The sequence below is a fragment of the Etheostoma spectabile genome, chromosome 22 (genome assembly GCF_008692095.1).
Source record: "Etheostoma spectabile isolate EspeVRDwgs_2016 chromosome 22, UIUC_Espe_1.0, whole genome shotgun sequence".
NCBI classification, from domain to species: domain Eukaryota; kingdom Metazoa; phylum Chordata; class Actinopteri; order Perciformes; family Percidae; genus Etheostoma; species Etheostoma spectabile.
This window is the reverse complement of record NC_045754.1, coordinates 22125116-22152903: the sequence shown is the minus strand read 5'-3', so window position 1 is coordinate 22152903 and position 27788 is coordinate 22125116. Positions and strand designations below refer to the sequence as shown.

The 27788-nt window shown below is 41.5% G+C and overlaps 1 protein-coding gene across 1 annotated transcript in view; it reads left to right on the top strand.

Annotated features, from left to right (window-relative positions):
- The window catches only part of mpp7a (MAGUK p55 scaffold protein 7a), a 194675-nt gene that overhangs the window by 97011 nt on the left and 69876 nt on the right, over positions 1-27788 (top strand). Inside the window, exons 5-6 of the mRNA XM_032504515.1 lie at positions 14589-14669; positions 24093-24224. Coding sequence (XP_032360406.1) covers positions 14589-14669; positions 24093-24224 — 213 coding nt within the window. The remainder of the gene's footprint in view (positions 1-14588; positions 14670-24092; positions 24225-27788) is intronic.

The window sequence follows — 27788 nt, the reverse complement described above, 5'->3', positions numbered from 1 at the left end:
AGGATTAAGAAAACATTTGAAGACACTGGAGATGTTTTTGACAAGTCCAGGTCAGGCAGACCCCGCAAGACAACTGCTCAAGAGGACCGTTTGTTGGCTCGAAAATCCAAGGCCAGCCCATTTTCCACTGCAGCAGAGCTCCACCAGACCTGGTCCCCTGAAGTCCCTGTGTCAACCAGAACAGTTTGTCGGATTCTGTCTCGAAATGGCCTCCATGGTCGAATCAGTGCTCAGAAGCCAGCACTAAACAAAAGACAATTGAAAAACTGTGTGGCATTTGCCAAGGCCCACAGCCTGCTAAAAGGATGGACGCTGGAGAAGTGGATTTTTCAGATGACTCTTCTGTTGAATTACACCACAGTTGCCGCAAATATTGCAGGAGACCTACTGGAGCCCACATGGATCCAAGATTCACCCAGAAAACAGTGAAGTTTGGTGGCGGAAAAATCATGGTCTGGGGTTACATCCAGTATGGGGGTGTGCGAGAGATCTGCAGGGTGGAAGGCAACATCAATAGTCTCAAATACCAAGAAATCTTAGCTACCTCTTATATTCCCAACCATAAAAGAGGCCAAATTCTCCAGCAGGATGGTGCTCCATCACATACTTCCATCTCCACTTCAAAGTTCCTCAAGGTGAAGAAGATCAAGATGCTCCAGGATTGGCCAGCCCAGTCACCTGTCAGTCGCCCAGCATATGTGGGGTAGGATGAAAGAGGAAGCATGGAAGACCAAACCAAAGAATATTGATGAACTCTGGGATGCAAAACTGCTTTCCTAGCTATTGGTGATGACTTCATCAGTACGTTATATGAATCCTTGCCAAACCGCATGGATGCAGTCCTTCAAGCTCATGGAAGTCATACAAGATATTAAATTTGAATCTCACAGCACCACTATTTAATTTGCTGACATATTTTAGTATTTGTAGTAAATCTTTTCAATTTATGTATAGGCGACAAAACTTTTGTCTTGCTAAAATTTGACCTTTCTGTCTTGTTTAAATTATAAATCTTTTTTTTTTAATATATAATATCTTTATTAAACTTTTCTATCAAAGGGCACATACAGTATAAAAGAAGACAGGCATTAAGTAAAGAATAAAGCCCTCCTTTTAGCCCACCCAAAACTTCTTAACAAAAAAAAAAAAAGGTACCTAAAATAAAAAATAAAATGAAATAACTAAAATAAAAATAAAATGAATTAACTAAAATAAAATAAAATAGGTTTGCACACTTGAGGCACACTAAAAATAATCAGTCAACATGAGGTACTGTAGCCATTGCATATCATTTGGAAATATACTTCGAGATCTCAGACCATGCTAGACCATAGAGGCCCCTCTGAAGAGTCCGTGCACCATCTTCCCCAATATAGTCCAAGAAGGGGTCCCAGATTTCTAAAAAGTGAAAAGGCATGTCCCTGAGCCAGAAGCTAATAGCTTCTAATGGGAGAAACTCCAACACACTTCGAGTCCATTGTGGAATTGTGGGAACAGAGTCTGAGATCCACAGGAGAAGAATGCATCTCCTTGCATTGAAGAGAAGCACCTCCAGCAGCCTCAATTTGGAGGGGCTAAGACCCATTGCTTTAAGATTTAACCCTAGAATACAGCCAACGGGAGTTAACGATAGCTGTTTCTTGAATATGACATCAATTTCTGTACATATTCTGACAAAGAAGTCACTGATAAAGGGGCATTCGAACATACAGTGGAAATATGAACCTTCAGACAACTTACATTTGTTACAATATTTCGAGAGCAGTGGGTTAAACCTATGGCGTTTTGCCAGTGTGATTTGGAGCCTGTGTATGACCTTAAATTGCATTTCCCTAGCTTTGTTGGTAAATAAGCAACCTGCAGGGCCTGACCAAACATCATCCCATACATCGTCCAAGATAGCTTCCCCAAAGTCCGCTTCCCAGAGAGATCTGACATGAGCCGTACAGTCAATGGTTGAAATTGACAGGGCCTTGTAAAGCCTGCTAATGAGTTTTCTGGAGTCAGGCTTCAGGAGAGCCTTTTCCACAGCAGAAGTGGAAAACCCATCAGGTTACGACCTGCTATTAGAAAGAATGAAACTGCGTATTTGCAAATACCTAAAAAAGTTGTTCTGTGGAAGGTTGTATTTCTCTCTAAGCTGATCAAAAGGTAACACAGTGCCCTCTGTCAGCAAATCACCCACAGTCTTTATACCCCTACTAAACCACACTGAGAAGGTTTGGTCGGCCAGACCAGGAGGAAAATCTGGGTTCAAACAGACAGGTGTACGGAGTGGAAAAAACCCACTTTGGCCTTCTAACTTTCTCATCGTCTTCCAGACTTTTACAGTATTCTGTAAGATAAAATTCCCCTTTAAGTTAAGGCGAGCCCACCCGTTAGAAGCATATAAAATATGGTGCAAGGGAATAGGGGCCACTGGGGCAGCCTCTAAATCAAGCCAGGTGGATTCTGCGCCCTTGTCAAACCAGTGCCAGATATAAGTGCAGAGAGATGCTAACTAATAGCGTCTAAAATCCGGTACTGCCAAGCCACCATCCTCGAGGGGGCGCTGTAGCGTAGTGAGTTTCAACCTGGCTCGCTTGTTCTTCCAGAGAAAGGAAGTCACAGAGCTATTTATAACAGAAAGTGATTTTCTTGTTAGCAGGGCTGGGATCATTTGGAAAGGATACAGTAACCGGGGAAGTATAGCCATTCTAATAAGATTCAATTCAATTCAATTTCAATTCAATTTTATTTATAGTATCAATTCATAACAAGAATTATCTCAAGACACTTTACAGATAGACCACACTCCGGAATTTACAAGGACCCAACAGTTCTAGTTTCCTCCAGAGCAAGCAACAGTGCGACAGTGGCGAGGAAAAACTTCCTTTTAGGCAGAAACCTCGGTCACCCTGCCTAGGAGCGACAGTGGCAAAGCTGTCCATCGGGCTAGGTCTTCCTTAATCTTACGAATTGTGGGTACAAAATTGGCTTTATAGAGGCCTGAAAGAGAGGGAGTGATGTGTATACCCAGGTAGACAAAACCGGATGGGGACCAACGGAACGGGGCAGAGTCACACGGGGACCAAGATACATGAGAAGTGAGGGGCATAGCTTCAGACTTAGAGTAGTTAATTTTGTAACCTGAAAAACGGCCAAAGGAATTAATTATGTCGACAACCCGTGTAATAGAGGATTCAGGACTATTTAGGTAAAGGAGGACATTGTCACAGTAGAGTGAGATTTTATGACACATGGAACCCACTTTGATGCCTTTCACCAAAGGATCTGATCTAATGGCCTCCGCTAGGGGCTCCATAGCCAGGGCGAATAAAGGGCGAGGCTGGACAACCCTGCCTAGTGCCTCGGCCTACCAAGAACGGGGAAGATCTCAGGCCGTTTGTAATAACAGAGGCCCGAGGGGCAGCATATAATAAAGATATCCATTTAATAAAGTTGTCCCCAAGGTTAAACTTTGAAAGAACACCTAGCAAATAGGGCCATTCAATCCTATCAAAGGCCTTCTCTGCGTCAAGGGAGATGACGAGAGATTTGGACCTTGACGTTGAACCATACTGTATGAGGTTCAATAGTCTCCTTACATTATTACGTGAGTTACGACCCAATATAAACCCAGTTTGGTCCACTGAAATTAAATCTGGGAGAACACCCTCAAGTCTCTTAGCCAGAATTTTAGCCAATAATTTTCGGTCTATGTCTAGCAGGGCTATCGGCCTATAGGAGGTGCATTCATCTGCAGGTTTGCTTTTCTTTAAAATTAGGGAAATGTTTGCGTCCATCATAGTGTCAGGGAGAACCCCAGAATCAAAGGAATGAGATAACATATTAAGAATGGGGTCAGCCAACAGGTCAACAAAAGCTTCGTAAAATCAGGGTCAGCCCCAGTCCCGGGGCCTTGTTATTTTGTAAGCCACTGAGGGCCCCTTTTACTTCCTAGGGGTTTAAAGGCCTATTCAGCCTCTCTTTTGATCTCAGAAGCTTGGGGGAGATTAACTGATGAAAAAAAAATCATGCATCAATTGTCCTGAACTGTGATCAGATTCGGAATTGTATAAGTGTTCATAGAAATCGAGAAATGATTGTTTATATCTTTGTTGCTATGGACTCTTGTACCGGCCCTGTTCTTTACAACTGGGATAGCTGGGAGCCAGTATAACCCTTAATCAAATTGGCTAGATACTTGTCGGCTTGTTCCCAAAATTTCATTATCTTATTGCTTACTAAACAGTATGGATTCTGAGCCTCTTTAGACAAAGAGTGTCCGAGCTGCTGTGGTAGTGTCAATTTGGAGCCGGAGCCTTCCGAAGGCTTAAGGTTAATTCTCCCTGCAATTTGCTTAGTGTTCCTCAAAAAAATGTTGTTCTGCTTTCTTTTTTTTTTTAAGACTTATTGAAAATGATATAGTGGAGCCCGAATAACAGCCTTAGCAGTTTCCCAAAGTAAATTAGGTGACACATCTGCGGTGTTGTTCTCTGTCATGAAATAGTTAAACTGTTCACTAAGATATGTTTTGAAAGGGGATTTTTAAGTAATGTTTGGGAAGCGCCATTGCCCCCAAATACATTGAGCCCTACTAGACATGACTAAAAACACTGGCGAATGATCACTGATAACTAATCCCAAATAGAGCAGGAAAAACTCTCTGAATGGCACATTTAGAGGTAAAAAAAATAGTCAATCCTGGGGGAAATTTATGTACTTTGAAAAAAATGTATACTCCCAAATCGGTGGGTGAAGGGGTCCTCCAAGTGTCGATAAAATTAACATCCAGCAGCAGCCAAATAGGGACGACCTTGCCCATATTAGACGTACAGTTTTACTAGATCTATCTAGGCAGGGTTTAGGCAGCAGTTAAAGTCGCCAGCTAGAGAAGACTCAACAATCCACTCAGAGAACAGACAGAACACCTTGGTGTAGAAATCAGAGGAACGAACCGGAGGGGCATACACATTTAGATAAAGACGGTTTCCCCAAAGAGCGTCCCCTTAATCATTACATATCTACCGCATGCGTCAGCCCTAACTTCCACCTCTGTCAGAGGCGGGATTTTTTGGACTATATGGCTACCCCCCCCCACTATTACTGGTGAAAGACGAATAGTAAATATGGCCGACCCACTCTCTTTTTAACTTTAGATGCTCATTGTCATCTAGATGGGTCTCTTGTAGTAAAGAATCTGTACTTTCCCCCTTTTTTTAAGTAATTAAGAAACTTTTTTCGTTTAATGGGCCCTGAATCCCGGGGGACATTCCAAGAGCATAATTTAATTTCTGCATTATCAACCATGCTCCCACACTGTACGTACATAATGTGCTAAGATATATGGCAGTGTAAGACTCAGTGTACAATACCCCGATAAACACCGTTAACATAACAAACAAACAACAAGGAGGAAAAGGCAGAGAAAAAAAGAAAAACAAACCACCCAATCCTCCTTCCCAAAACGCTTCCCTGAACTAAGCGTCTACACCCTACATCATGGGATCCTACTGTTGCATCCAACCAGTGCTCCACAAGTAACAATATATACCGTAGTTATAAACGTCCATAGAACATTTTTCAATAAAGTCGAACAAGATGAAGCATAATTTGTTTCTGACTCACCCCCTTAAATCACATATAGAAGCCGAGCAAAACAGGGGGGCCTACTTAAACATGAGGGGGGGAAAAAGAGAAAAATAGTAAACGGTCCGCACCGTCCAATGTGTGGGATAAGAGACCGACGTCAGAGGCCGGTGAGAAGTCAACCATTAGCGTCGTTCACCCGATCCCCCGGAGAGTTGGGGCTAGGTCTCCCCGTAGAAGCTTTCTGCCCCCTCCGCTGTAACGAAGCTGTACTTGCTGCCGTTGAAGTGATTTGGAGCCTAGCGGGCAGCAGGGCCCTACTTGATGTCTGCCCGCCCCGAGCTTCTGCTTGATATTTGGGGAAAGATGCTCTCCGCTTAGCGACCTCAAGTTAAAAAACAGGGGAAAAGTATAAACCGGGGTGTCCGCGGAAGGTGACGGACCCTTCTCTCTGGCCAGCTGAAGGATGCGCTGCTTCACCCTGAAATGGTGCACCCTTACAACCATGGGTCTCGGAGGGGCATTTCTACCCGAGGCTTGACGGAAAGACAGGCGATGTGCCCGGTCCAACATCTCTGGCCCATCAGGAATCTCCATACCGAGCGTCTCGGCAAAAAACTTGGTCATAAATGCCGTGACCTGCGGCCCCTCCATGTTTTCAGGTACACCCACAACACGTAGATTCTGTTGTCTGCTCCTTGACTCGAGGTCTTCTGATTTAGCCATTAGCAACTTGTTGCAATTAGCTAGCTGTTCACATGTAGCCTCAAGCGCCGTGATCCTATCGTCGCAGTCTTGCAGGGAAGTTTCAACTTCAGTGAGACGAGTCCCAAAAGAGTCTATAGTAGACTGTAGGGTGCCAAGTGAACCGCGGGTTTCAGCCCTGAAGCTTTCAATAAGTTTTACCAACTGCGAGAGTGACGGGCCTCCTTCGTCGTCGTTGTCGTCGTCGTGTGCGTGGGAAGGCTGATTAGCTTTCTCGTTAGCATGTCGGTTTTGAGCTCGAGCTGGACGTTCTGGACGAGCAGGACCCTTCCCGGACATGTCGGCAGATGTCTTGGCCAGTCCGAAACCAAATAAGAGAAAGAAAGCGAGCAAGACAGACGTTTAAAACCAAATTAATGGAAATATGTGTAGGAGCTGGCAACGGCGCGTCTACTCTCTACCCATGCTCGACAGCGCCCCCATAAATCTTTTTTTAGCGAAACTTATTTATTTCAGTGCATTGAACATCATTTGGGAGGGTTTTAGCTTTTCATATGAGCTATTTCTTACACCAATTGATTAATTAAAAGTCAGGTTAATAGCAGGTTTCTACAAAATAGATAAGCAACAAGACTTTTGTCAGGGACTGTACTGTAAAAACTTTGATTTAGGCGAGGGGTGACGTGGGAAAAGCATGCTGGACATGTCGTGGATTACACTGCGTCACAAAAGCATTCGTAATTTGGTCAATAAGTGTGTTGCAACGGAACATTGCCAGGATAAAACCTTACATTCGGTGCGTGGCTTATTTCCCCTTCTGCTATCCGTGTGTTACAGTTTTCCAAAATCCCTTCACTAAGATAAAAAACATTTCCAAGCTACACACTTAAAATGGCAAGTTTTGCCGAAAATTTGGATTGTGCAATAAGGCAGACCTGCTTGGTTCTTTCGGTAAATGATTGTAAAGATTTCCAAAGAATATGTTTATGGCATTTACTATCTAACAGTGATGTGGTAGCATGTTTGCCCATTGTTTATGGAAAAAGCCGATAGATGGAGAGCCATCCTGCGATCCTGAGATCTGGTGACTGTGAAGGCCACAGCGTATGATTAACATCATCTTCATACTCATCGAACCATTCTGTGAGTGCTTGTGTCCTGCATGGAGGACTCTGCATTTGATGTGTGCTCTACTCATTTATCTTGTTTTTTTTTCTTTTAATTTGTCACCCACCTAGACATAAATTGTCTTTTCTGTCTTGCATGGCCTGTCTTGTTGTTGTGTTTAAAAACGAAGCAAACATTGTTTGCTTATGCTAAAATCCAGAGAGACTTACTGTTGAATGTTGAAACAGTTGAATGTCGTGCAGATTGAACTCAAAAATTCAGATCACAACTGCCTAATGCCTCTTTATCGCATTTTTCTGGACTCAGTCACTGTTTCAATAACACTAGACTGTTCCTCCTATACATCCACCACCATTCTGCCGCCCACTCATTGCCCAAACATCTAGCCATATACCACAAAATTGAAAATCCAGTTCCACAGCGATAATTTTCCTAGGGCAAAAACTGGATGGAAAGGCCACTTATCCAGAGGAAAGCTGAAGATGGATGGGCCCGCATGAAAGCAGCCGGCAAACTACAGATGATTGTGGCGTTGCATCATATAAACAGGAGTCGGGGGAAGGGAGAACAGATTAAATATTCACATTCAGAGGGAACACGTATTGCCTGCAGTCCCTCTTCATTTGTTAACCTGTTAATGAGAAGTCATCACACAGACAATAATAGAACTAACAGCACTACTGATGATGAGTTTTTTCCGTTGGCCCTGCACCTCTCGTCAAGTTGTGAAAGATATTTGTTCTGATTTATTGATTAAACATCCATTGTCCATTTGTTACAGTATTGTTCATCTGCAGTATTTATCGAAAGCCACGTGTGCATATAAGCATGCAACTGCCCCACTCACATCCACTTGTGCACACACCCACACCTGTGTAAACCAAAGAACCAGCCTGGCATGGTGAACGGAGAAGAGGAAAAGCCCTTTTACTGGTGTGTGGTTTTGTTTGAAATCCCCAGCTCTGTTTATTGTAATCAAAGGGCCTCTGACTGTTCCACCCCTTCTGAAGAGCCCACAGCCATACATCATCCTAATTAGTACCGAGTCAATGGAAAGACGAGAGAAAGAGGGGCTGAAGTTAGTACAGTTGGTTGAGGTAAAGACCAAGGAGAAGAGAGTCCACGGTGTCCTAAGACTGTCACAAAAGAAAGGTCTTGTGGTCTTAAGTGGTTTTTCTGACCTTACACGTCACAAGTGTCATTGGAGTAGCCATAACGTTTAATCCTGGAAAGTTCACACATGCCAATGCAGATGACGGGAGTCCCAAACCACCCGGGACCCTTAACCAAACCAGGTTATCCTGATTTGAATCTGCAAGCACAATATTCTCAAATAGACGTTTTATTGCTCTTTTTTCTGTCAGTGTGTTTGTCCTACCCTGCTGTCAATCCTGGCACTGCTGACCAGATAACACCAGAACAAGAATTCCACCAGATTCATGCAGCCAACAGAGTGTGAAGGATCACTTGTGTTTCTCTTTCCTTCTTTCTTTGTACTGCGTCCCTAGGTTCAGGCAAAAGGCCATAGACTGTTCAAGACACCCCCGACTATCAGCCTCCATCTTCCCTCCCCATTACAGATTTTGTTTCTCATTCTTTTTGTCAAATTACAGACTTTCAAATTTATGCTTCCTGCTAAATGCCCTGTAAAACGTCTCCTCGGGATTATCAGGTATCGGAATAAATCCCAGCGATGGTGTATCCAAGCATCTCGTAGCCCACCACAATCCCGAGTCTCCCTTCCTTGGCTAGTCAAAAAAAGAAAATCTCCCAACTCGGAGCGTTGCAGTGTATTTTTGAAGTGGATTGTTTTTCACCCATGTCACTGCTCCAAATGAATGCTATTGAAGTGGTGGCTGAGGACTGAAGTGCAATGGGAGAGATCTACAGTTAAATGAAATTCATTTTGGGCTTGGGTTTCGGGTAATGGAGGCTTAATTTATTGCCTAACATAAAATGACACTTCAACCCCCATCTGCCCCCGGCTGCACTGTCTAGCACACACAGCAGGTGACTGCCACTGCTCAAACAAACGAGCGCCGCCTGAAACATGATCAATACTGGGCTCAGGAAATAAGTACTGGATTACATAAATATAAAGATATGTCAGTGGGTGACTGCACATGCGTTTATGGATGTGCTTACACGTTTATCACTGCTCACAATTTCCCTCCAGCCCTCATTAGACTGAAATAGAAGCACTCTTGCCTCATTGTGGAATGTGAAATACCACAACTTTAATCAAAAGGGGCAAATCAGCCTCACACGTGAACCAGCTCGATATAGGTTCCAGTCTGGCGATCCAATCAGTCTCCATCAATCCTGTCGAAAATCTACAAACACCACTTCAACAGTAAGCCAGCCCCTTGTTCCAGATCACTGTCCATCGCTTCAACTGAGACTGTATGTCCCTGTGGCTGACACGTATCCTTCTCCCATAAATAACTCTTTTTTCCTTTTCTGGCCAACTTCCCAACATCTATATTCTCAACAAAATACCTGCTGTTACTTGGGAAGACCACTGGGTGCCATCAGAGGGCACTGGTCTGCAGTCCATACTTACAATTAGTAATGGGACGGAGGCAGACACAGAGAGAATTAGAGAGAGGGTGGGATTCATTAATATCAATTTTCACTATATTTTACTATAATTATGGTTCCACAAGCCTTTCGTAGTTCCAATTTCTTGAAGATATGAATACAAATTAGACCAAGACCCATCAGAATATATCACAGTTACTGTGTGATAGGTATTTCATTTTGAATTTAAAGATTACACAAAAATGTGTTTAATTTAAGGGCCAACAATCATAACTAAAAACATTTTTTGCGCGTGTGTGTGTGGGGGGGGGGGGGGGGGGGGGTTGACAGGGCAGGGCAACATTGATAAAACACTGGTAACATTACTCTTGTACTTTAAAAATTGTGAAGAGGACAATAGAGGCTTACCTTGTTAGACTGGCCAGTGTTTTTTTATCCCACTTTCAATACAATTCTTCTTCCTGACATTCTTTATCTACTTTTCTCTTAAAGTGCTGAACTCCACAGCCATTTTGATAAAAAGGCTCCACATTATTGGATGTAATTATCAGCTGTAACTCCTTTATCGGAATGATCATAATGATTACATTTTCAAATTTTTTTAGAGGACAATATATCGGCCCTGTCTTATGCATTAAGGTCTATTATCCATGACATAGACTTATGATAGGCCTACTCAAAACAGCATGTAACATTTGCCTTCACTGATTGAACTTAAGATTCCTTTTGCAGCTTTTGTTTTCTCATTGTTTAGCTTAATTTTCTTCTTGTCTGTCACATTTTTGTCCTCACATTCAAAAGAGAGGCTTTTGCTTACCATACTTAACTAGTGAGTCTAGGGTTGAAAAATCTCTGTAAATAAGCATGCCCACAACTTATCATTGGTTAAAATATAAGTTATAATAGCATTGGCATCTTAAATAGTTCCCCTGACCTACTGTATGTATTTTAAATATGACCCCATTGAAAATACATTTGAAATGAAGTCGTTTTGATAAACAGTTATTTCTTCTGAAACTTTTGAATTTGATTATTTGCATGAGAGAAATTCATCCATTCATTATTTCCTTTTGAATTTAATTTTTCTAAGAGTGTAAAAGCCAGTATTTAGACCGTGACACTTTACACACTTTATTGAAACTTATAAAATATAATAATAGGAAAACACCTTTGTGCATGACTGTTTAAAACCTAATCAAATAAATACAGCTTGCTGTAGTCAACCAATGTATTATTGATCACAATGAAACATATAAAATAATAAATGAAACCAAAGTGCATTTCAGCTATCATATGAAATGGGTGGCTGAGATCAGATTTTTCTAGTAGTAGTTTCAGAATGTTTTTATAAAAATCACTTTGAAACAAGGTGAGCTTGATATATTGGCAACTATATATCAAAGCAGTGAGCCCTTAGCCGTTCAGGGTCAAGGGAGAGCTATACACCGACATGCTGGGATCAAACTTCTCAAAACACTGCAGCGCCTGCCATGACATTTAACAAATGAAATAAACAAAGTCTCGAAGGAGACCGGCATCATTTGTTTTGCCCCCTCCCTCGTTCTCTGTGACGGTCTGAGGATGGAAAATAATGACTCTAACATGGAAGCATGAAGGTAGAGAGCGGAGGGTGTTGTCAAACATGGCCCATCTGTCCTCCATGCTGAGTTATGGGGCAAGGTGCTTTAATAGGACATTATGAGAGACTGGAAATTTACAGTTCTCTGTCTTTCTTTGTCTCCCTCCCTCGCTGTAAACAGCTTGGCGATGTGATGATGGATGTCGGTGTATCAGAGCAGGAGATTTTCCCTCTCTAAAGACCCTGACCCTGACTCCCCTTTAGCTCTACCTTTCTCTCCTCCTCCTCCTTCTCTCCTCTAATTCAATCATGTGTGCTATTTCTTTGTTTTGTGTCTTTATCTCTACGAAACCACATTTTGGTTTTTCAGAATCTATTATTCTGGTAAAAAAAGTGGAGTAATGCAGGTTTGACTGAGGTTAAGCTAGAGTAACCTTGACCACTGTGACTATTCATTAGCATGGTCGCGGTCCCTGGTGGGGGGGGGAGGTCAAAGCTAATGTAAATAATTAAATGAAATGAAATGACACCCCCCAACCCCCCACCCCCAGCCAAAAGCACATGTTCCTGTCTTGGGGTGTAGTGACATAGCGTCCTCCCTAACCCTCATGTAACCCATGGGCCCCTGCCTTTACCTCTGCCTCACCTCTGTTCCATCATTCCTGCACCCCAGGTGTCGTTAGTCAAACAAACTGTAGGTTTTCCCAACCTCTGTCATCGTCTGCCTTGAGAAGAACACTGCATTTTGGAGAGATTTTCCAGTTCAGCTTATCTGTCAGGTGATGACAACAGAGGCACCAAAATGATCTATATGTCCCTTCATGCTGGTTTGCTACACTGCTTCATGCGTACACACTTTGACCATACACACTCTGTGCTGAAGTGTTAATGGCATGTAGTGGTTTCCTGCTAGAAGTAAAACTGACCTTTTTGTTTATGATGTTTCTTTATTATTAACTTGTGAATGTGTTAGTTAAAGTTTATTAAAGGAAATATGTCCAGTGACCAGTCACACATCCATTATCCATTGTGTGGGGATTTGTAAGCATAAAAGTTCTGCTTACTGGAATAGTCATCTGATTGGCCGTTCACTTATCTACTGTTCAGCTGTTTTATAAAAATAAAAATAATAATAAACTTTATTTAGGTAGCACCTTCCATACAAGAAATGCAGGACAGGCTTTACAATAAGGGAAAATGGACAGAATGAACAGAATGCCATAAATAATAATAATAATAATAATAAGTACAAATAAGATGAGATAAAATACAAAGAATGCATAACATAATATAAAAGTGGGTTTTAAATAAAACCCACTGAATAATAATATTAATAATAATAATAATACAAAGAAAGTTACACATTAAAATCACTACCCATATTTGCAGGCATGTACATGTACATTTTTATGATTCATTTATATTATTTTTCTTTTATTACAGCAAGTGATTTTATTTGTTTATGTAACTAACAATCACAAATATTGTCTCTGAATAATTTACAGTCTGCACAAAATATGTAATCCTCTATACTTTGACTGCCAATTTGGATAAGTACTTTTTTTTTAACGTATTTTATGTCAGTTTTGTATGTCATACAAACAAAACATGGGTCAAGTTCTCATTTTTATTAACTACTGATTTTTTTCATTGTCGATTAGCCTAAAAATGATTGTACTTGTATAATCATTATACTATGAAATGTACAGGAAAAAATGCTAAAGATGACACTGATGTCATCAGATTGCTTTTTTTAGTCTGAGCAACATCCAAAACATATTAAATTTTATGTGATGTATTTATGGCAATTTGCTTGAAAACACACACTATGACCATCTATACATGCATGCTCACACACCATACATTCAAGAGAAGAAGCATGACAGTGCATGTGTGTGTAATTTTCTCTATCACTGTCAGCTGTCCCCTCACATCCCAGCCTGTGATCTCCACTGGTCCTCTTTGTGTAGTCAACATTAGCTCCTGATCCCAGCTCAGTACAAGCATGGCTTTGTGTGCGACGGGTCGTCTCTCCTCTCCACACTCGCACCACGTCCAGGATGAGCATCCATAAATCAGAGCGCAGACGGAGAAGCGTGGCCTGGGCTTGAGAAGCAGAGTCACTCGTCTCAAGAGTCTCATCAGCCATTTATCATGAAAGTCCAGCGCAGTCTCACTGCTCAGAGACACTCTCACAGCTCCCATTGCTTCCAAGAGGAATGGGTTTATTTTCATTAAAAATGATCCTACTGAATAGTAGATTTAACAAAGAGAAAAATGGCAACACGTGAGAATTCTAGTCCTTTTGTCAAGAATTGACCTTGCCTCCTATTAAGATGCACCTAATTTAGGGAGTACCCAGTACCTTAATGAGGCAATACTTTTTAAGGAACTCCTGAAATAAAACCTGTTTACCACAACCTACAACCTCCTTTAGCTTAGTCACAGTCATTCTGTAAAGTGTCCTTGGGTTTCATGAGGCGCTATATAAATAAGTTATTAGTATTATTATTAATACTTGGAAAAACTGGTCTGAGCAACATCCAACCCCCTCTGTTTTACTCTGTATTGTAATGTCTGATGAGTTTGTGTTCTTGTGTTGCATGTGTATGTGGCTTGATTGTTGTGTCAGAAAAAAGAAAAAACATCTAATTAAAAAAAGAAACAAGATGCTGCTAATATAGCACAATATCACATGTCATGTCCAATTGGCCCCCGTTGGTTGGGGCTGCCTGAAAGTACAAACATAGCCAGTACCCTTAGGTGAACAATGCACTTTTTAACACATTGTTTTGAAGGGGTTAACTCACTGGTTCACACTCTCTTACTGAGTACAATAGTTTCCGTTAAATGTATCTCTGTAAGTAATATAATTAGTTTTTACCTAAAGTCAGTAGTTAAAATAAGGCTTGGAAAAACAAGACAATTATCATCAAAAATAATGACTTCTACAGACGACAGTGGGATTTTGAATTTCCTATCTGCATATTTAATAGCCTTCCCTGATTGATCTTATATATTTTAAATGCATTTGTGTGAACAGTGTTTGTATTGTCCTTTTTAGTTGTCTGAGGAGCTGGAAGGGAAATCAGCCAACGGAGAAATCAAAGAGCTTCTTAAACTCCTGGCCAAACCCCATGTGAAGGTGAGTTTAGCCCCTATTTGTCATACAATCTATGTTCATTTTATAATGTTAAGAAACTACAAGCACATATCCTCTTTGCGGAGGACCACAGTATTGTCTTTAAAAATAACAAAGTTCTGGCTGTCACACACTGAATACTTGACTCGTATTCATGCTAATGTCATCTCACACTGTGCATCACTGTTTGTTCAGCGCTGGCATTAAATTGATGGAATTATAGTGACAAAAAAACAACATGGTGCTGTGATCTGGGACATGCTTTTTCTTGTCTTCTTGGCTGTGGCCTCTGGCCTCGTTAGCCAGACACAGACAGCTACAAAATGAATTTACACGTTCTTTTTTGCAAATGCATAACTGGCCATCCATCAGGCCGTGCAGGTGTCTCAGCGAGACAGAGCTGCCTTTGCAGAAGGATAGCTGGACGGGCTCCTTTTTTAATGCAATTGTCATGCTTAAATGGGCTCTGCCAGAAACAACAGCTTAATATGAAGTCTTCTACCAGTACCACACACACACACACCACACACACACACACACACACACACACACACCAGTTACGTACAGTAGGCGAACGTTATGGCTAGCTATTGTTATAGATAACGTTAGCAATTGGCTAAGCTGTAAAGTGTTCCAAGCGCCCCAAAAAGATCAGACAAGTCAGATTAACGTGTGGATTTTTAAATGTTAAAATATGGTAGTGATGTCATGAGTTAAAGAAAACTGTAAATGGTTATATACCTATTAGTCCCGCTTTGCCAGACCTTCCTCCACAGCGCTGCGGAGAAAAACGTCCTCTGGTTTATTAACATTTCTTTAAACCAATCACAATCTCCATGGGTGGCGGTATGCTCCACACGGAGCCACTGCCAAATAATCTTGGAAAGAAACTTGTTTTGGTGGAACATGTATGTTTAAAAGTAGTTTTAGTCATGCAACAGAAAACTCGGATTGGACAGATAATCTAGCTAGCTGTCTGGATTCACCCTGCAGAGATTTGAAGAACAGTTAACTATAGTCCTCATAAATCCACCAGAGTTTAAAATTCCAACACAAAGAAAGCGGGAGGAAACGGACATTGGCGAAAAGACATGCATCCGGTGGAATTTCCTGCGGCAACGGAGCAATCCCGTGGATATGGACTATATACATTACATATAAAAAGACTGACCGGTACAGTAGATGTACAGTCACACAAAGTAAGGTATTACAATGGGGTCTTAAATGAGTTCACCACGCTTCACCAGCAATCAACACACAGAATCCTACATAGAGACATGATGACGGTTACACACTCAAACACACACTTACACAGCCGCTATCCCGAAGACAAACGGTCGCAATCTATCACAGCCTTGCTCTCCTACGTTGATACGTAGGGACGTTATGATCTCCTTTGTCTCTGTCAACCCTGAAGTGAAATGCGCCGGCAAATGATCCCTGCACTCGCCATGAAGCATGCCTGTGTCAGAGATCCTGCGTTTATTATTTTAATTGCGCTTACGGCTAAGGTATTTGGCATGGCAAGGGTCAATCCATCAAAAGGCAGAGCTCGTGAAAGCATCGATCAGAAACCTCAGCAACTTCCACTGATGAGGTGAGCAGAGGTGAAGGCAGGAGATGGGTCTGTGGGCCAGGTACACACACACACACACACACACACACACACACACACACACACACACACACACACACACAGGCCAATACATTATCCTTCCCTCTTATGTATGTTATAGACATGGATCTAGGATAGCCCTTGTTAGAAGTTTTGGTGTTTGCAACTTAATTACTGTAAGTTATTATTCTACATTTTAGGAGGTATCATCAGTCTAAATCATTAACTATGGTGTGGAGTGTCCCAACCCCTCTAAATTAATGTGATGGATTCTGATATTTTTAGATCAGTTTGGGGTGACATTCATATATGGAATTAAATCGAATAAGAGTAAAAGTATTGGCAGGTGGACTTTAATCTATGGAGTGCCTGCACTTATTCCTCCTCTGAGTAATCAGGAGCTATGACCACTGCAACAGCCAAGGCCAATTCTTTAGCCCCGGAGTCGATCTTAAAGCCCTTGCCCCAACCGCCGGTTAACCATCCGTTTACAACCACCTGAAAATCTTCCGTTTTGCTGACCTTTAGTGCTTTAACTTCTCCTCTTTGCTGTAGTGACGCTAAACCGGCTTTTATTATTTAATATTTAGATCAGATACTATAATTAGATGTAGATTTCCCCCAATTACCAAAAAAAATGATTGGGTCGTGTGTGGGAAGTCTTCTCCATTAACAAGAACTGAATTGAAACCTATAAAAGTTATTGATCTCAAGGGAAATTTCTGTACATTTATACATAAAGAAATACACCTGTATGTACCTCTGTACAGAATCTCCTCTCCAACTTTCTTTCTTTACTCAGAAAGAGCTTTACCAATATTTACTTGTTGTCACTCTTTGTCTATTTGCTTTCTCTGTTGCTCTGTTCTCCCACCACCTCCACATGCTGCTCAGCCGACTTGCGATCCAGTGCAATAGGAGGTCAGCCAAACTATTCCACACCAAACAATGGAAAACATTCAGCTACTGCTTCCTTTACTCCCGGCCGAGAGCCCTGTCAGAAGCAACTGAGTCCAGGGGAGGCGATCCATAGTGATAACTGAACTAGAATCATGGCTTTGAGATGCCACAAAAAATAGTACTGGCATGGGAATGAGTTTATCAAAACATCAAAGAAAGTTGGATTTTACAATTCCTGGATCTTTTTCCTTTTTTTCGCCATTAAAGTATTTATTTATTATTATTATTCGAAATTAAACTTAAAGGACAACACTCCTCTGTATCACTATACTGTTTGTGATTATATCAACTGCAATGTGTTTCAACACATGCTTAATCTTTCAAGTACTTAATATATGAAAAGTAATAGTCCATTTAGTATGGAAATGGAACTTCCCTTTAACATCGTTACTCCTGGCAATCAAATATTGGCAGGATGCAGTCTCCGTCATCAGTTGAGTCCAATCTGTATGTGCTCTTCCAATTCCTCAGTGTCAGCCTTGGTGCAGTGATAAGGCCTGTGGTTATTAGCGCATGCTGTCCTTTGTTGTGTGCTCTCTCAGGAGACAGAACAGTGGAGATTCCGGTAACCTTTGTCCCAACCAATGTCCCAGTTTCCTTAATACTTCTTCCCAGAAAGGTAATACCACAGGACATTCCCAAAAGGCATGAAAAAATGTTCCATTTTCTCCCTTACATTTCCAACATCTTTTGTCTTCTGCTAAGTCCATTCTGAAAAGCTTCATAGGAGTATAGTAGTATCTGTGTAGGATTTTGTAATGAGTAAATTTGCTTTTAATATCCCTAGTAGCCCAGCCAACCTAAGAAACTATATAACACCATTTCTCCTTATCTATTTCACATTCTAAATCTCGTGCTCACACTTTGAAATTACATTATGTTCTTGTAAAATTTGCCAGCACTATGCATTGTACTTGGCAAATCAAAAAAGGTTTTTCAACTTATTCGATTCCTCAATTCTTCTGTTAAGTGGGAACACACTTGACACACTCATCCTTAGTTGTACATACCCTTCCCTCCAAAAGAAATTGATCCACTAGCTCCTGATATGACTTAAAAACTGCATCCTTATATAGATACCAATCACACATATGCCATTCCTCTGCCATATCCCAACATCAAGTGTTTACCTATCGCTATTTGTGAATATCCCATATGAAAGAATACCCCTGCTTGTATTGGGATTTCCCCATCTACCTATGCGGCTGGGCGGCTGTGGCTCAGTGGTAGAGCGGTTGCCTGCCAATCGGAAGGTTGGGGGTTGCAGTCCCATGTCGAACACCGAGTTGCCCCCGATGCTGCGCATCGGAGTGTGAATATGTGTGAGTGTTTATCTGATGAGCAGGTGGCACCTTGTACGGCAGCCTCGGCCACAGTGTATGAATGCGTGTGAATGGTGAATGTATCCTGTAGATGTAAAAGCGCTTTGAGTAGTCGTTAAGACTAGAAAAGCGCTTTATAAATACAGAACATTTACATTTACATCTAGGCACCTCAGACCACACCAATTGAGAGTGCTTCAGAATGGGATTTCCCCCCCCCCCCCCCCCCCCTTCTTCCTTTAATCTTAATCTGAGATGTATGGGTGCGGGGGGAGCCACCACAACCATTTCTATCTTTATCCAGTCCGGTTGAGAATCGCAGTCAGCCCAATGCCACACCAATTTAGCCAATTCGAAACCTAAGTTAGATATTTCTACATTTGGAAGGGCCATGTGCCCCTTTTCCCTAAATAGTACAAAGCTTTTTATTAATAATCCTTGGCTTTTTTCCATTCCACACCTGCATCTTTTTCAGACGGTATGCAAGTTATCACAAGTGTGTCGGTTTTAGATTTAAAGCATCATGCGAGGTGTTGTCAAGTTCAGCGATTGACATCTGCTTGTGTTCTGCTCTACCCCTCAACTTCATGACCTCTACTCTTGCATGCTAGTTCAAGTTTTGAGCGCCTGGGCCTTAAACGCTCCTGCTGGAATGCTCGGGCAACATTATATTAGTTCCAGCACCTTGGTTTGGAGGGAGGGCTTTGACTGTAACATGCTGGGGTATGGAGGCTCTTGACGTTTTCCTGACATTGTGTCTCAAACCGTAGGCTGCATGTGGGCTTCAGGAATAAAGTATTAAAACGTTGCTCTGTTTCTGTCTCCATCTGTCCTCCAGGGCACTTGATACCATACCAGCCAACCCCAGTGTAAATCACAGGGCCGGGGGTGTAAAACACAAGCAGATGGCTGCAGCCTTTGAATGGCGTCTCTGTGTGATAGTAACTGTATCACTCTTAATTATGGCTGAAATGATCCATTCCTGGGATGGAGATATAAATCATGCTCTTTAAAACTCCCCTCTCTTATTCTCTTCCTTGCCTCAAACTTTCTCGTTTACAATTTTCACATGAAAAAACAACTTTAACCCATATTAGCCCGCCCTCAGTAAGACTAATATTGACAGGGATGAAAGTGCCAATTATGATGGCCGGCTGTTTCCGTCGGCATGTATAGAGGTAGGTGTGTGTTTGCAGACTAGCAGAATCTATTTGAGTCAGGGTGGTACGTGCTGAGGTTCAAGGCTTAGGGAGGGTGGTTGTGATTGTCAAATCCCAGCTGGGCTACAGCAGGGTCTCCACGGCAGAACGCACATAGCAGGGTCCTTCACGCTTAGGCTAAGCAGTTACCCTGCACCGATCCAGCACCGCCAGCTAAAAAACAAGTAGTCTGGTGACAAGGCTGGGGTGGGGCTTTAATGAGAGGCCAATGCCAGGAATGTACGAGCAGGTTTATTTAGTCAAGCTCAGTGATCTGTTTTTCTAGGATCCCTATTATGCCTAATGAACATAAACACACAAACCGAGAATGGACGAGATGCCTGCAAAACAAGGGTTTCGCTCCCCTTCAGCTTTCTTTCAGTCTCTCACTCTCCTTCCTATTCAGCTGCAGGCCTGTACAAGTATATAACTCTAGATTTGATTAGGCTGCTAATCCCCCAACACTGAGGCATAACAAGACCCACTGACTCGTATCAACTCCATACAAAGACCTCTATGTGTAAAACATTTGTACCTGTGTAGTTGTACTCGCATGTCAACGGTCACCAGCCAGGGCCTGTGCCATGTGCTATCTATTAGCATACAGCTGTTTAATGCTACTTCCTAGCGAGCTTTTACAAGGTATTAGCTGTGGCTCTGTTATAGGTTGTTAGGCACGGCCGTGGGGGAGAATGTGGTGGCAGTGCCAGATTGAAGGAAGTGTCATTGATGAGAGGACACTCACAGGTCAGGATATTAGGCCTGATGAATAGAGTTTAGAGGAAACCGCAACTGGCAGGTTAATGGAGGAAATGTGGAGGGTTCTCTTAGCTATGTATGTTTTACTCTGTGTTGTACAATTTCACACTATTGCAAAAACCAAGTTTCCAATCTAAAACTAATTGTTCATGTGTTCATCGATTAAATATCGGGTCTATAACATATCAGAAAATAGAGGAAAGAAACACATTTCAATTTCCTGAAGCCCAAGACATGTTAAATCAGTCCATAATCCAACAGTTTTCAGTTTGCTGTGATATAAAACAGAGAAAAGCAGCAAATTGTCACATTAGACAAGCTGTATCCAGCAAATGTTTGCTATTTGATTGATATTTTTGCTTGATTTTTGACTTGAACAGTCGAGTTTTATTTATTTGCACTGCTCAAAATCAAACAATGTGTAGGAAGAAAAACTACATTTTTGCAAAATCACTGTAGATTAAATTTGCGTCAGTGGATTGATTGACAAATTGTTTCAGCACGACTCCAATTTCATTCCAGGGACTAATTCTGCACAGTGTCAGTGTCAACACTGTAGTTTTGCTTCAGGGCACCATGCCCGCTTGGGTGTCCCACCCTGCTGAGAGGCTGATGGACGCCTGGCTGACCCACATGTTGTCACGACCCGAAACAGGTGCTGTGACTGACAGTCAAACACCATAAAGGGAGCCACAGCACCACATGTATCCAAACTCAAATTCAAAAAAGCCTGATTTCTCCGGGTTTGCTGTCACGGCACAGGCTGGCTTTTATCAAAGGATGTTTTCAGAAAAAACTTGATACAACGGCAAATTAAAATAATATTACTTACCTTGTGGGGAAAAAAAAATAGAGGAAAAGAAGGTATAAAAACACAGAAAAGAGTCAGTAGCGTTCTTCTACAAATATTTGCCCTGTGAGCTTTTATTCAGCCCTGAGTGGGGTGCTACTTTCATTCACTGGCTATTGCTCTTGTTATAAAGTCAAGTATGTTTGACATTGACAAGATATAACATTTTACTTAAATAAATAAAAATAAAAACTACATTTTGCCTTTTGTTCTATTACGTTCTATTCTAATAACGAGGCCTTGACTGTCTTTTTGAAAGAGTTCAGTGTGGAAATGACTTATTCCACTGAACTGCTCCTATATAGGCAAAGGTTCCTTTCCCTAATGTTGTCTTAAATCTGTGTGTCCTTTACCTTAGTTATAAGGCACAACAAAAAAATTGGGACACTACCAAACAATATTTCAGAGATCATGGTCAGTCTTGACATAGTAACACGAAACTCAACAGGGAGCCAGTTGAGCTCAACAAATTGCTGAAAATCTACCTATATGAGACCTATGGCTCAAGTTCAGAATTGCTTGTATTAAATTAGTCAGTATTGTTTGCAGCCTCCCTTTAAGTCGGTTTGTTAGGCCTTCAAACCAGTAAGTACATGCAAATTCAAAATTATTTAAAATGAAGGCATTGGCTAAAATGATTATTGTTGAACAATCAATTTTTTTTGAATTTCTGGCTAAAAACTTTGTGAGCCCGGTGACTTTACTCATTACCTTGTCGGCCATATTCCTTCCATCCAAGTTGTTTTCTAGGATGCAACCCAGGTATTTTACTGACACTTTGGCACTTACCACAACATAACATTAATGGTCGTATCACTACATTGTGGAGACTCTAGCTGCGAACTCTCCATCCATACCTTGACACGGTGCTATGAACATAATATGATAAATCAAGCACAGGTTTGGGATCCCATTTAGTTTGCTTTTGTTGTCCTCATCTGCAAACAGTTTTGGTTTCCTGCGTTCCAAGAGAATATTTCAATACTATCATGAGCATCACTAGACATGCAATACAAGAGAAAGTGTTTATGTATGGTGCAGATATAAGCCAGGAACACATTTTTAGGCCTCTTCTGAGAAATGAACAAACTGATGCTGGGAACATTTTGTGAAACAAAACAAAAATGTCTGAAATATAAAACTGAAGAAGAGCAAACAAGAAGAAGAGCGGATTATTGGCAATCGAGAGTTTGGACGGGATGACCAAGAAATTTGTGGAGGAAATTGATAATGAAAAAATAAAAGTTTTTTCTTGGAATATCATACAATTCTTTTCCTTTTTTCTTTTTTTTCAATTTCCAGTTACTTTTGTTGCTTTATCCATTGCTTATTATAACTTTCTACTTATCACCTGTTATCTGCTTCAACAAAGTCCGACAGGACAAGAGACACAGTCAGATGATCAGACAGGTTGATAAAATCAGCAGTTTAGCCAGATTATTTAAACCGGCGAGTTAAGATCATTATTTACATTTTTATATGTAAATAATATTACTGTAAGCATAGTGTTATGAATACCCCCAACTGCTCGGGGAGCCTTTCCATGGGCAGCCTCCACACTCTGACATCTCTCCGTTAGTGCATGTATAGGTACTGAGCATGTGTGTGTAATTCAGGCCTGTGTGTAATAATAACAGAGTGCAAAATTGTAATTTCCCCTTGCAGGATTAATAAAGTATGCATTATTATACAGATATGAATAATTACCAAAACTACAGAAGAAAGAACCACGTAATGAAACTAGAATCATCTTTTGAGGTCTGGACTAAGGGAATACATAGACACAAGTCCTCTCAAGTGTACGAGAGTGTGTGTGTGTGTGTGTGTTTGGATGTGTGTTGGTCAGCTTGTCTCTCAGTAGATCCTGGCCACAGAGCTCTAGTTGTGTCTCCTCCTCCCATCTGCTCCCAGTTAGCAACATCTTGAACGCTGTACTGCAGCATGCTCCCATGCCATAAAACACACTGCTCCTCTTCTCACCCTATCCTTCTCTCTCTCTCTCTCTCTCTCTCTCTCTCTCTCTCTCTCTCTCTCTCTCTCTCTCTCTCTCTCAATACCTTTGTCTGGCACATGGGGTGGAAGATGTTTTTCTCACTTTTCTCTCCCCTTAACCACGGAAAAAGCAGCACGCGTCCAGCTGTACCTTGGTCCGGACATGGAGCCGTTAAATAGTTTGAAAAATGAAGGTCTCAATGGCATCATTCATGTCTACGTCCCGTCTCTTTTTAATGTCTGCTCGTGAACGTGTGAAATATCTGAGGCGACTGAGAACTTCATTACTTTGAGCCTGCCGCCGAACAGCGCAACACATCGCTTCTCTGAGCGTTGACCACCTTGCCCTTGAAAAGCACTGGTCCTGAAAAATGATGGCCAAGGTTGGTCCTGGTTGCCTTTAATCAGAAAGATGTATGGTGGGAGAGCATGGGCCTAATGACAATTAACACAAGTAGCTACAAGTTCTGGCTCTGAACGCGTTCCAATCCATCACCCAGCAATTGAGGGAGAAAACCCAATTCATAACCATCCTCCCTGCAGTTTCTGCATTTTCTCCATCCGGCTCAAAGAAAGAGATGATAGATTAAATTCTTAATAACATGTACTGCAACACTTTATTTGGCTAATTAGACAGAGGTAAAGCTAAGGCCTTAATGATTTCACTGATGACCTTTATCTCTTGTGTCTTTCCTTTCACCTATTCCTCTATCCCTCTCCTTCCTCTAGAGCCTTCTGTCGGTCCATGACACTATCGCCCAGAAGAGCTACGACCCTGAACTACCTCCGCTGCCTGAAGACATTGACGACGATGAGGATTCTGTGAAAATCATAAGACTGGTCAAAAACAAGGAACCTCTTGTAAGTAACTTTGTCAGTCATCTTGACAAATGACGTTTTTGAGCTGTACATAGTGGTTTTCAGCAGCTTCCAGATGTGTGGAAGATGGTTTTAGGAAGTTGAAAGATTCAAGATTTCTTTATTTGTTATTTAATTAAAAACACTGTAGAAAAGTCAAGATATTAGCTATGTACATTAAAATAAATAAATACTTATAAAGGTGCTATATGGGTGTGCAGAGCCTGTATTAGTGATAAATATAAATACACCAAGTCTAAAAAAACTAAAAAATATAAATATCTAGATAGTTACAGTTGGGAGTATAAATATCCAGATGTAAAAAAGTGTGGTAGAGAATAAGGTGCAGTCAGAACAGATACTAAGGTGCATTCAAACAGATAATTATGTACATGAATAGTCAGATTAGTCAGCTTGATTGATTGGTTGATTTTAGTGGGTTTCATTGTTCAGTAGTCTGACAGCAGTGGGGAAGAAGCTGTTTTTGGACCTTGAAGTCCTTGTTCTCAGACTGCGGTACCTCCTGCCAGAGGGGAGGTGGCCAGGGTGGGGTCTTTGATGATTCCCTTTGCTAACAAAGACTAACACAATTTGCGTCTTTGGGGGCTTCCCAGTGGCCTGGGTGTAAAGGCACCGACCACTGGCTGCAACGTCCCTGGATAAAATTAAGATGGACCTTTTGTTGCATGTTATTCCCTAATGTAGGTATAAAAACACTCACATCAAAGTATGTCTCCAAACTGAATGTATCATCAGGTTCTTTTTTACTTTTGTATTTGTCGTTAACATCCTTTATGTCTAGAAAATTGCGGCTTTGTTTTCTAATCCACGAGTTTTCGAATACCTCTTGTACCAAAGCAGCATCCACACCACAAATCAAGCCAATACCATACATGCTTTTGAGGTACTTGCATGTGGGAATCCAAACCACAACCTTGAAGTTGTAAGTCCACCAAATCCAACCACAATTACCCTGCACTTGGCCATGAGTATTTTCAGCCAGTCTAGGCTCGGTGTCTGCAACAGCTTCCCTTTCTATCCTGGTCAGTGTTGCTCTCTCATTTTAACATGCTTCTCACGTCCATTCTCTTTAGACATCGTCCCAGACATCAACAACCACCCGTCTGTTACGGCCCCAACTCTACGACAGCGCTTTCTTGGCCTGTATTCTTGTTTTCACTCCACCCCTGGACCCTTGTCTGTATGTGTTGTCTGATAGCTGCCGTTCCATCAATTTCCCTGCTCTGTTTTTTCCTTTTTTTCCCCCAGCTCTTTTGCACGATTATTTTTGTTTTGCCATTGTTGTTATACTCTTGACTGACCTCAGTGTCCTGCAACACATACTGCACTACTCAAGTCCTCCATGGCCTGTCAAAGACCTCCATCTGTCATCGTAGCACTTTGTTGTGTGCTGAGGCCCCGCCCAGCTTTGATCTGTGCCGGACGTTTTCTGGCCCCGGCTGCCTCTATTTTCACTTTGTGGTTTTTGCCCTGACCACCGTCTTGGCTCCAGGCCGGCGCACTTCTCTCACCACACCCCGGGGGAAGGAGTACACACCTAAGCCATTTTTGGGTTTCTGCCTGTTGCATGTTCTGTGGAGTTGCTGAACGTAATAATGTGGCTTGGAGGAATTCTCGTTCTCCCTCTCGACACACATTGTCGCGGGCGCTTCCTGCGTTGGCCTCTCCAGATGTGATCCAACATCCACTGATGTTGGATCACATTCCCTGAAACCATAATGTAATTTACACCCGATCTGGTCAGCTTAATCACCGAGCTGGTGTTATTCCATTACACAACTTGATTCTTTTTTGTCGTAGTGATTTGGCTCTTGAGAACATCTAAAACACATTTACAATGTGTGATATTGCGTGTTACAATATTGAAGGTGTTATGTAGAATATGTATTTTTTGTAAAATAGTGGCTCACTCTCAGTTTATAGGTTATTGGGTTTCAAGTGTTCTTTTAGGGGTCAACATTATGTCAGTTGTATAAGTACCCCCCCAATTTAAAAGAGGTTTCATTTAATGTGGCACTTTTTAAATGCAACATATCATCAGTATCACTGCAGTATTGTTGCACTGGCTGCTTATTTTTCTACCAGTATATTTAATTCACTCCCTACAGGCTTTGATGCACAAACAGGTTACACAGTTAGATTTATAGCAGGAAATCAAGTCATAATAACACCCAACCTGCATTAGACAATACATTTTATTCACGAATGGAACAGCCACTAAATTTGACAATGCAACTAATTGCACAGCAGTGAGAAAACAAATCAAACCCTACAGTGACATTGTACACTTTGGAGAAATGGGAAGCAAGTGTCAACCCACTGCTGTATTGTCCTTGTAAGTCTTAGCTGCCCTCTCACTGCCCATTTGACCCACAGGGCACAACTGGTGCCCATAATCTCCTGTGGCTATAATTTAGACCTGACCGTGGTGTGGACAGCAGTAGGATTCTTTTGCAGGGCATAGTTTGTCTGTGTATGCATGACAGAAAGCAATGAATACTAAAATGCTGCAATTGTGGCAGTGAGTATGGAACCTCAGAGAAAGACTTTCATTAGGGGCCGAGAAGTAGCCTCTTGTATTTTCAGACTATAATAAATAAATAAATAAATATCCCTTCCCATCCATAAAAAAAAATCCCCACACTTTGCACTTAGGTCCAGTCCTGTGCTAATCTTCCTCAACAGGCTTGGTGGGCTAATAATCCTAAAGGTGGCTACAGCAACCGTGTAAAGTTTAACATTTTGAAAATGTATAACATTTCAGTCCTACATAGTAGCACTTTTCAACCTTTACTAAAATGTAAGCCCAGATGAGCAGAAATGATCATATGCTTTGAGCTTGCATTGCTCTGTTTTTTTACAAAAACTAATTAAACCTAACTCCTTCCACAGTTTGTTCAATTGACACCAAAATTGCCCCACTGCGTTTTCAGACTGTCCTACACAAAAGATCCAAATTTTTTCCAAAACTAAGCCCAAAATGAAACCCAATTTTTTGCTTAATAAATCTGTGATGTTCATAAAAATAAATGACAGATGTAGTGGGGTAAATTTCAGAGTTTTAATCCCAGAATGTTTGGCAACATTTACACAAAGATACTATTTTCTCCTCATGTAAGCTATTGAAGTCAGTGGAAATACAGCATCTTCAGTTTTGTCACTTATGGAGCAATCAGTCTTTGTAAAAATATTTTTTACAAAGGAATTACAGAAATCTCTGTGTTGTCTAGATGAAGCACACATATTCGCAGAATGTTGTCTTACATCTTACTACTACTAGGTTGTATCGGCTTTTACTGTACAAGCAACACTTAGTTAAATTGCCTCAAAGTAAAGTCTGAAGCTGTCTCAGGTGTCTTACCTGCATGGCATGCCCTTGGTGTCTGAGGTTTGGAGTTTGAGCCTCGGTTGATGCAGAACAAACATGCCGATGCATACTCATGGATTATGCTGTGTGGATCAAAGACTTTGGTTTTAATGTTCGATGATATTTGTCTTCCTCATTCCCCTTTTTCTTTCTCCTCAAAATGCCCAGCCCTGACTCAA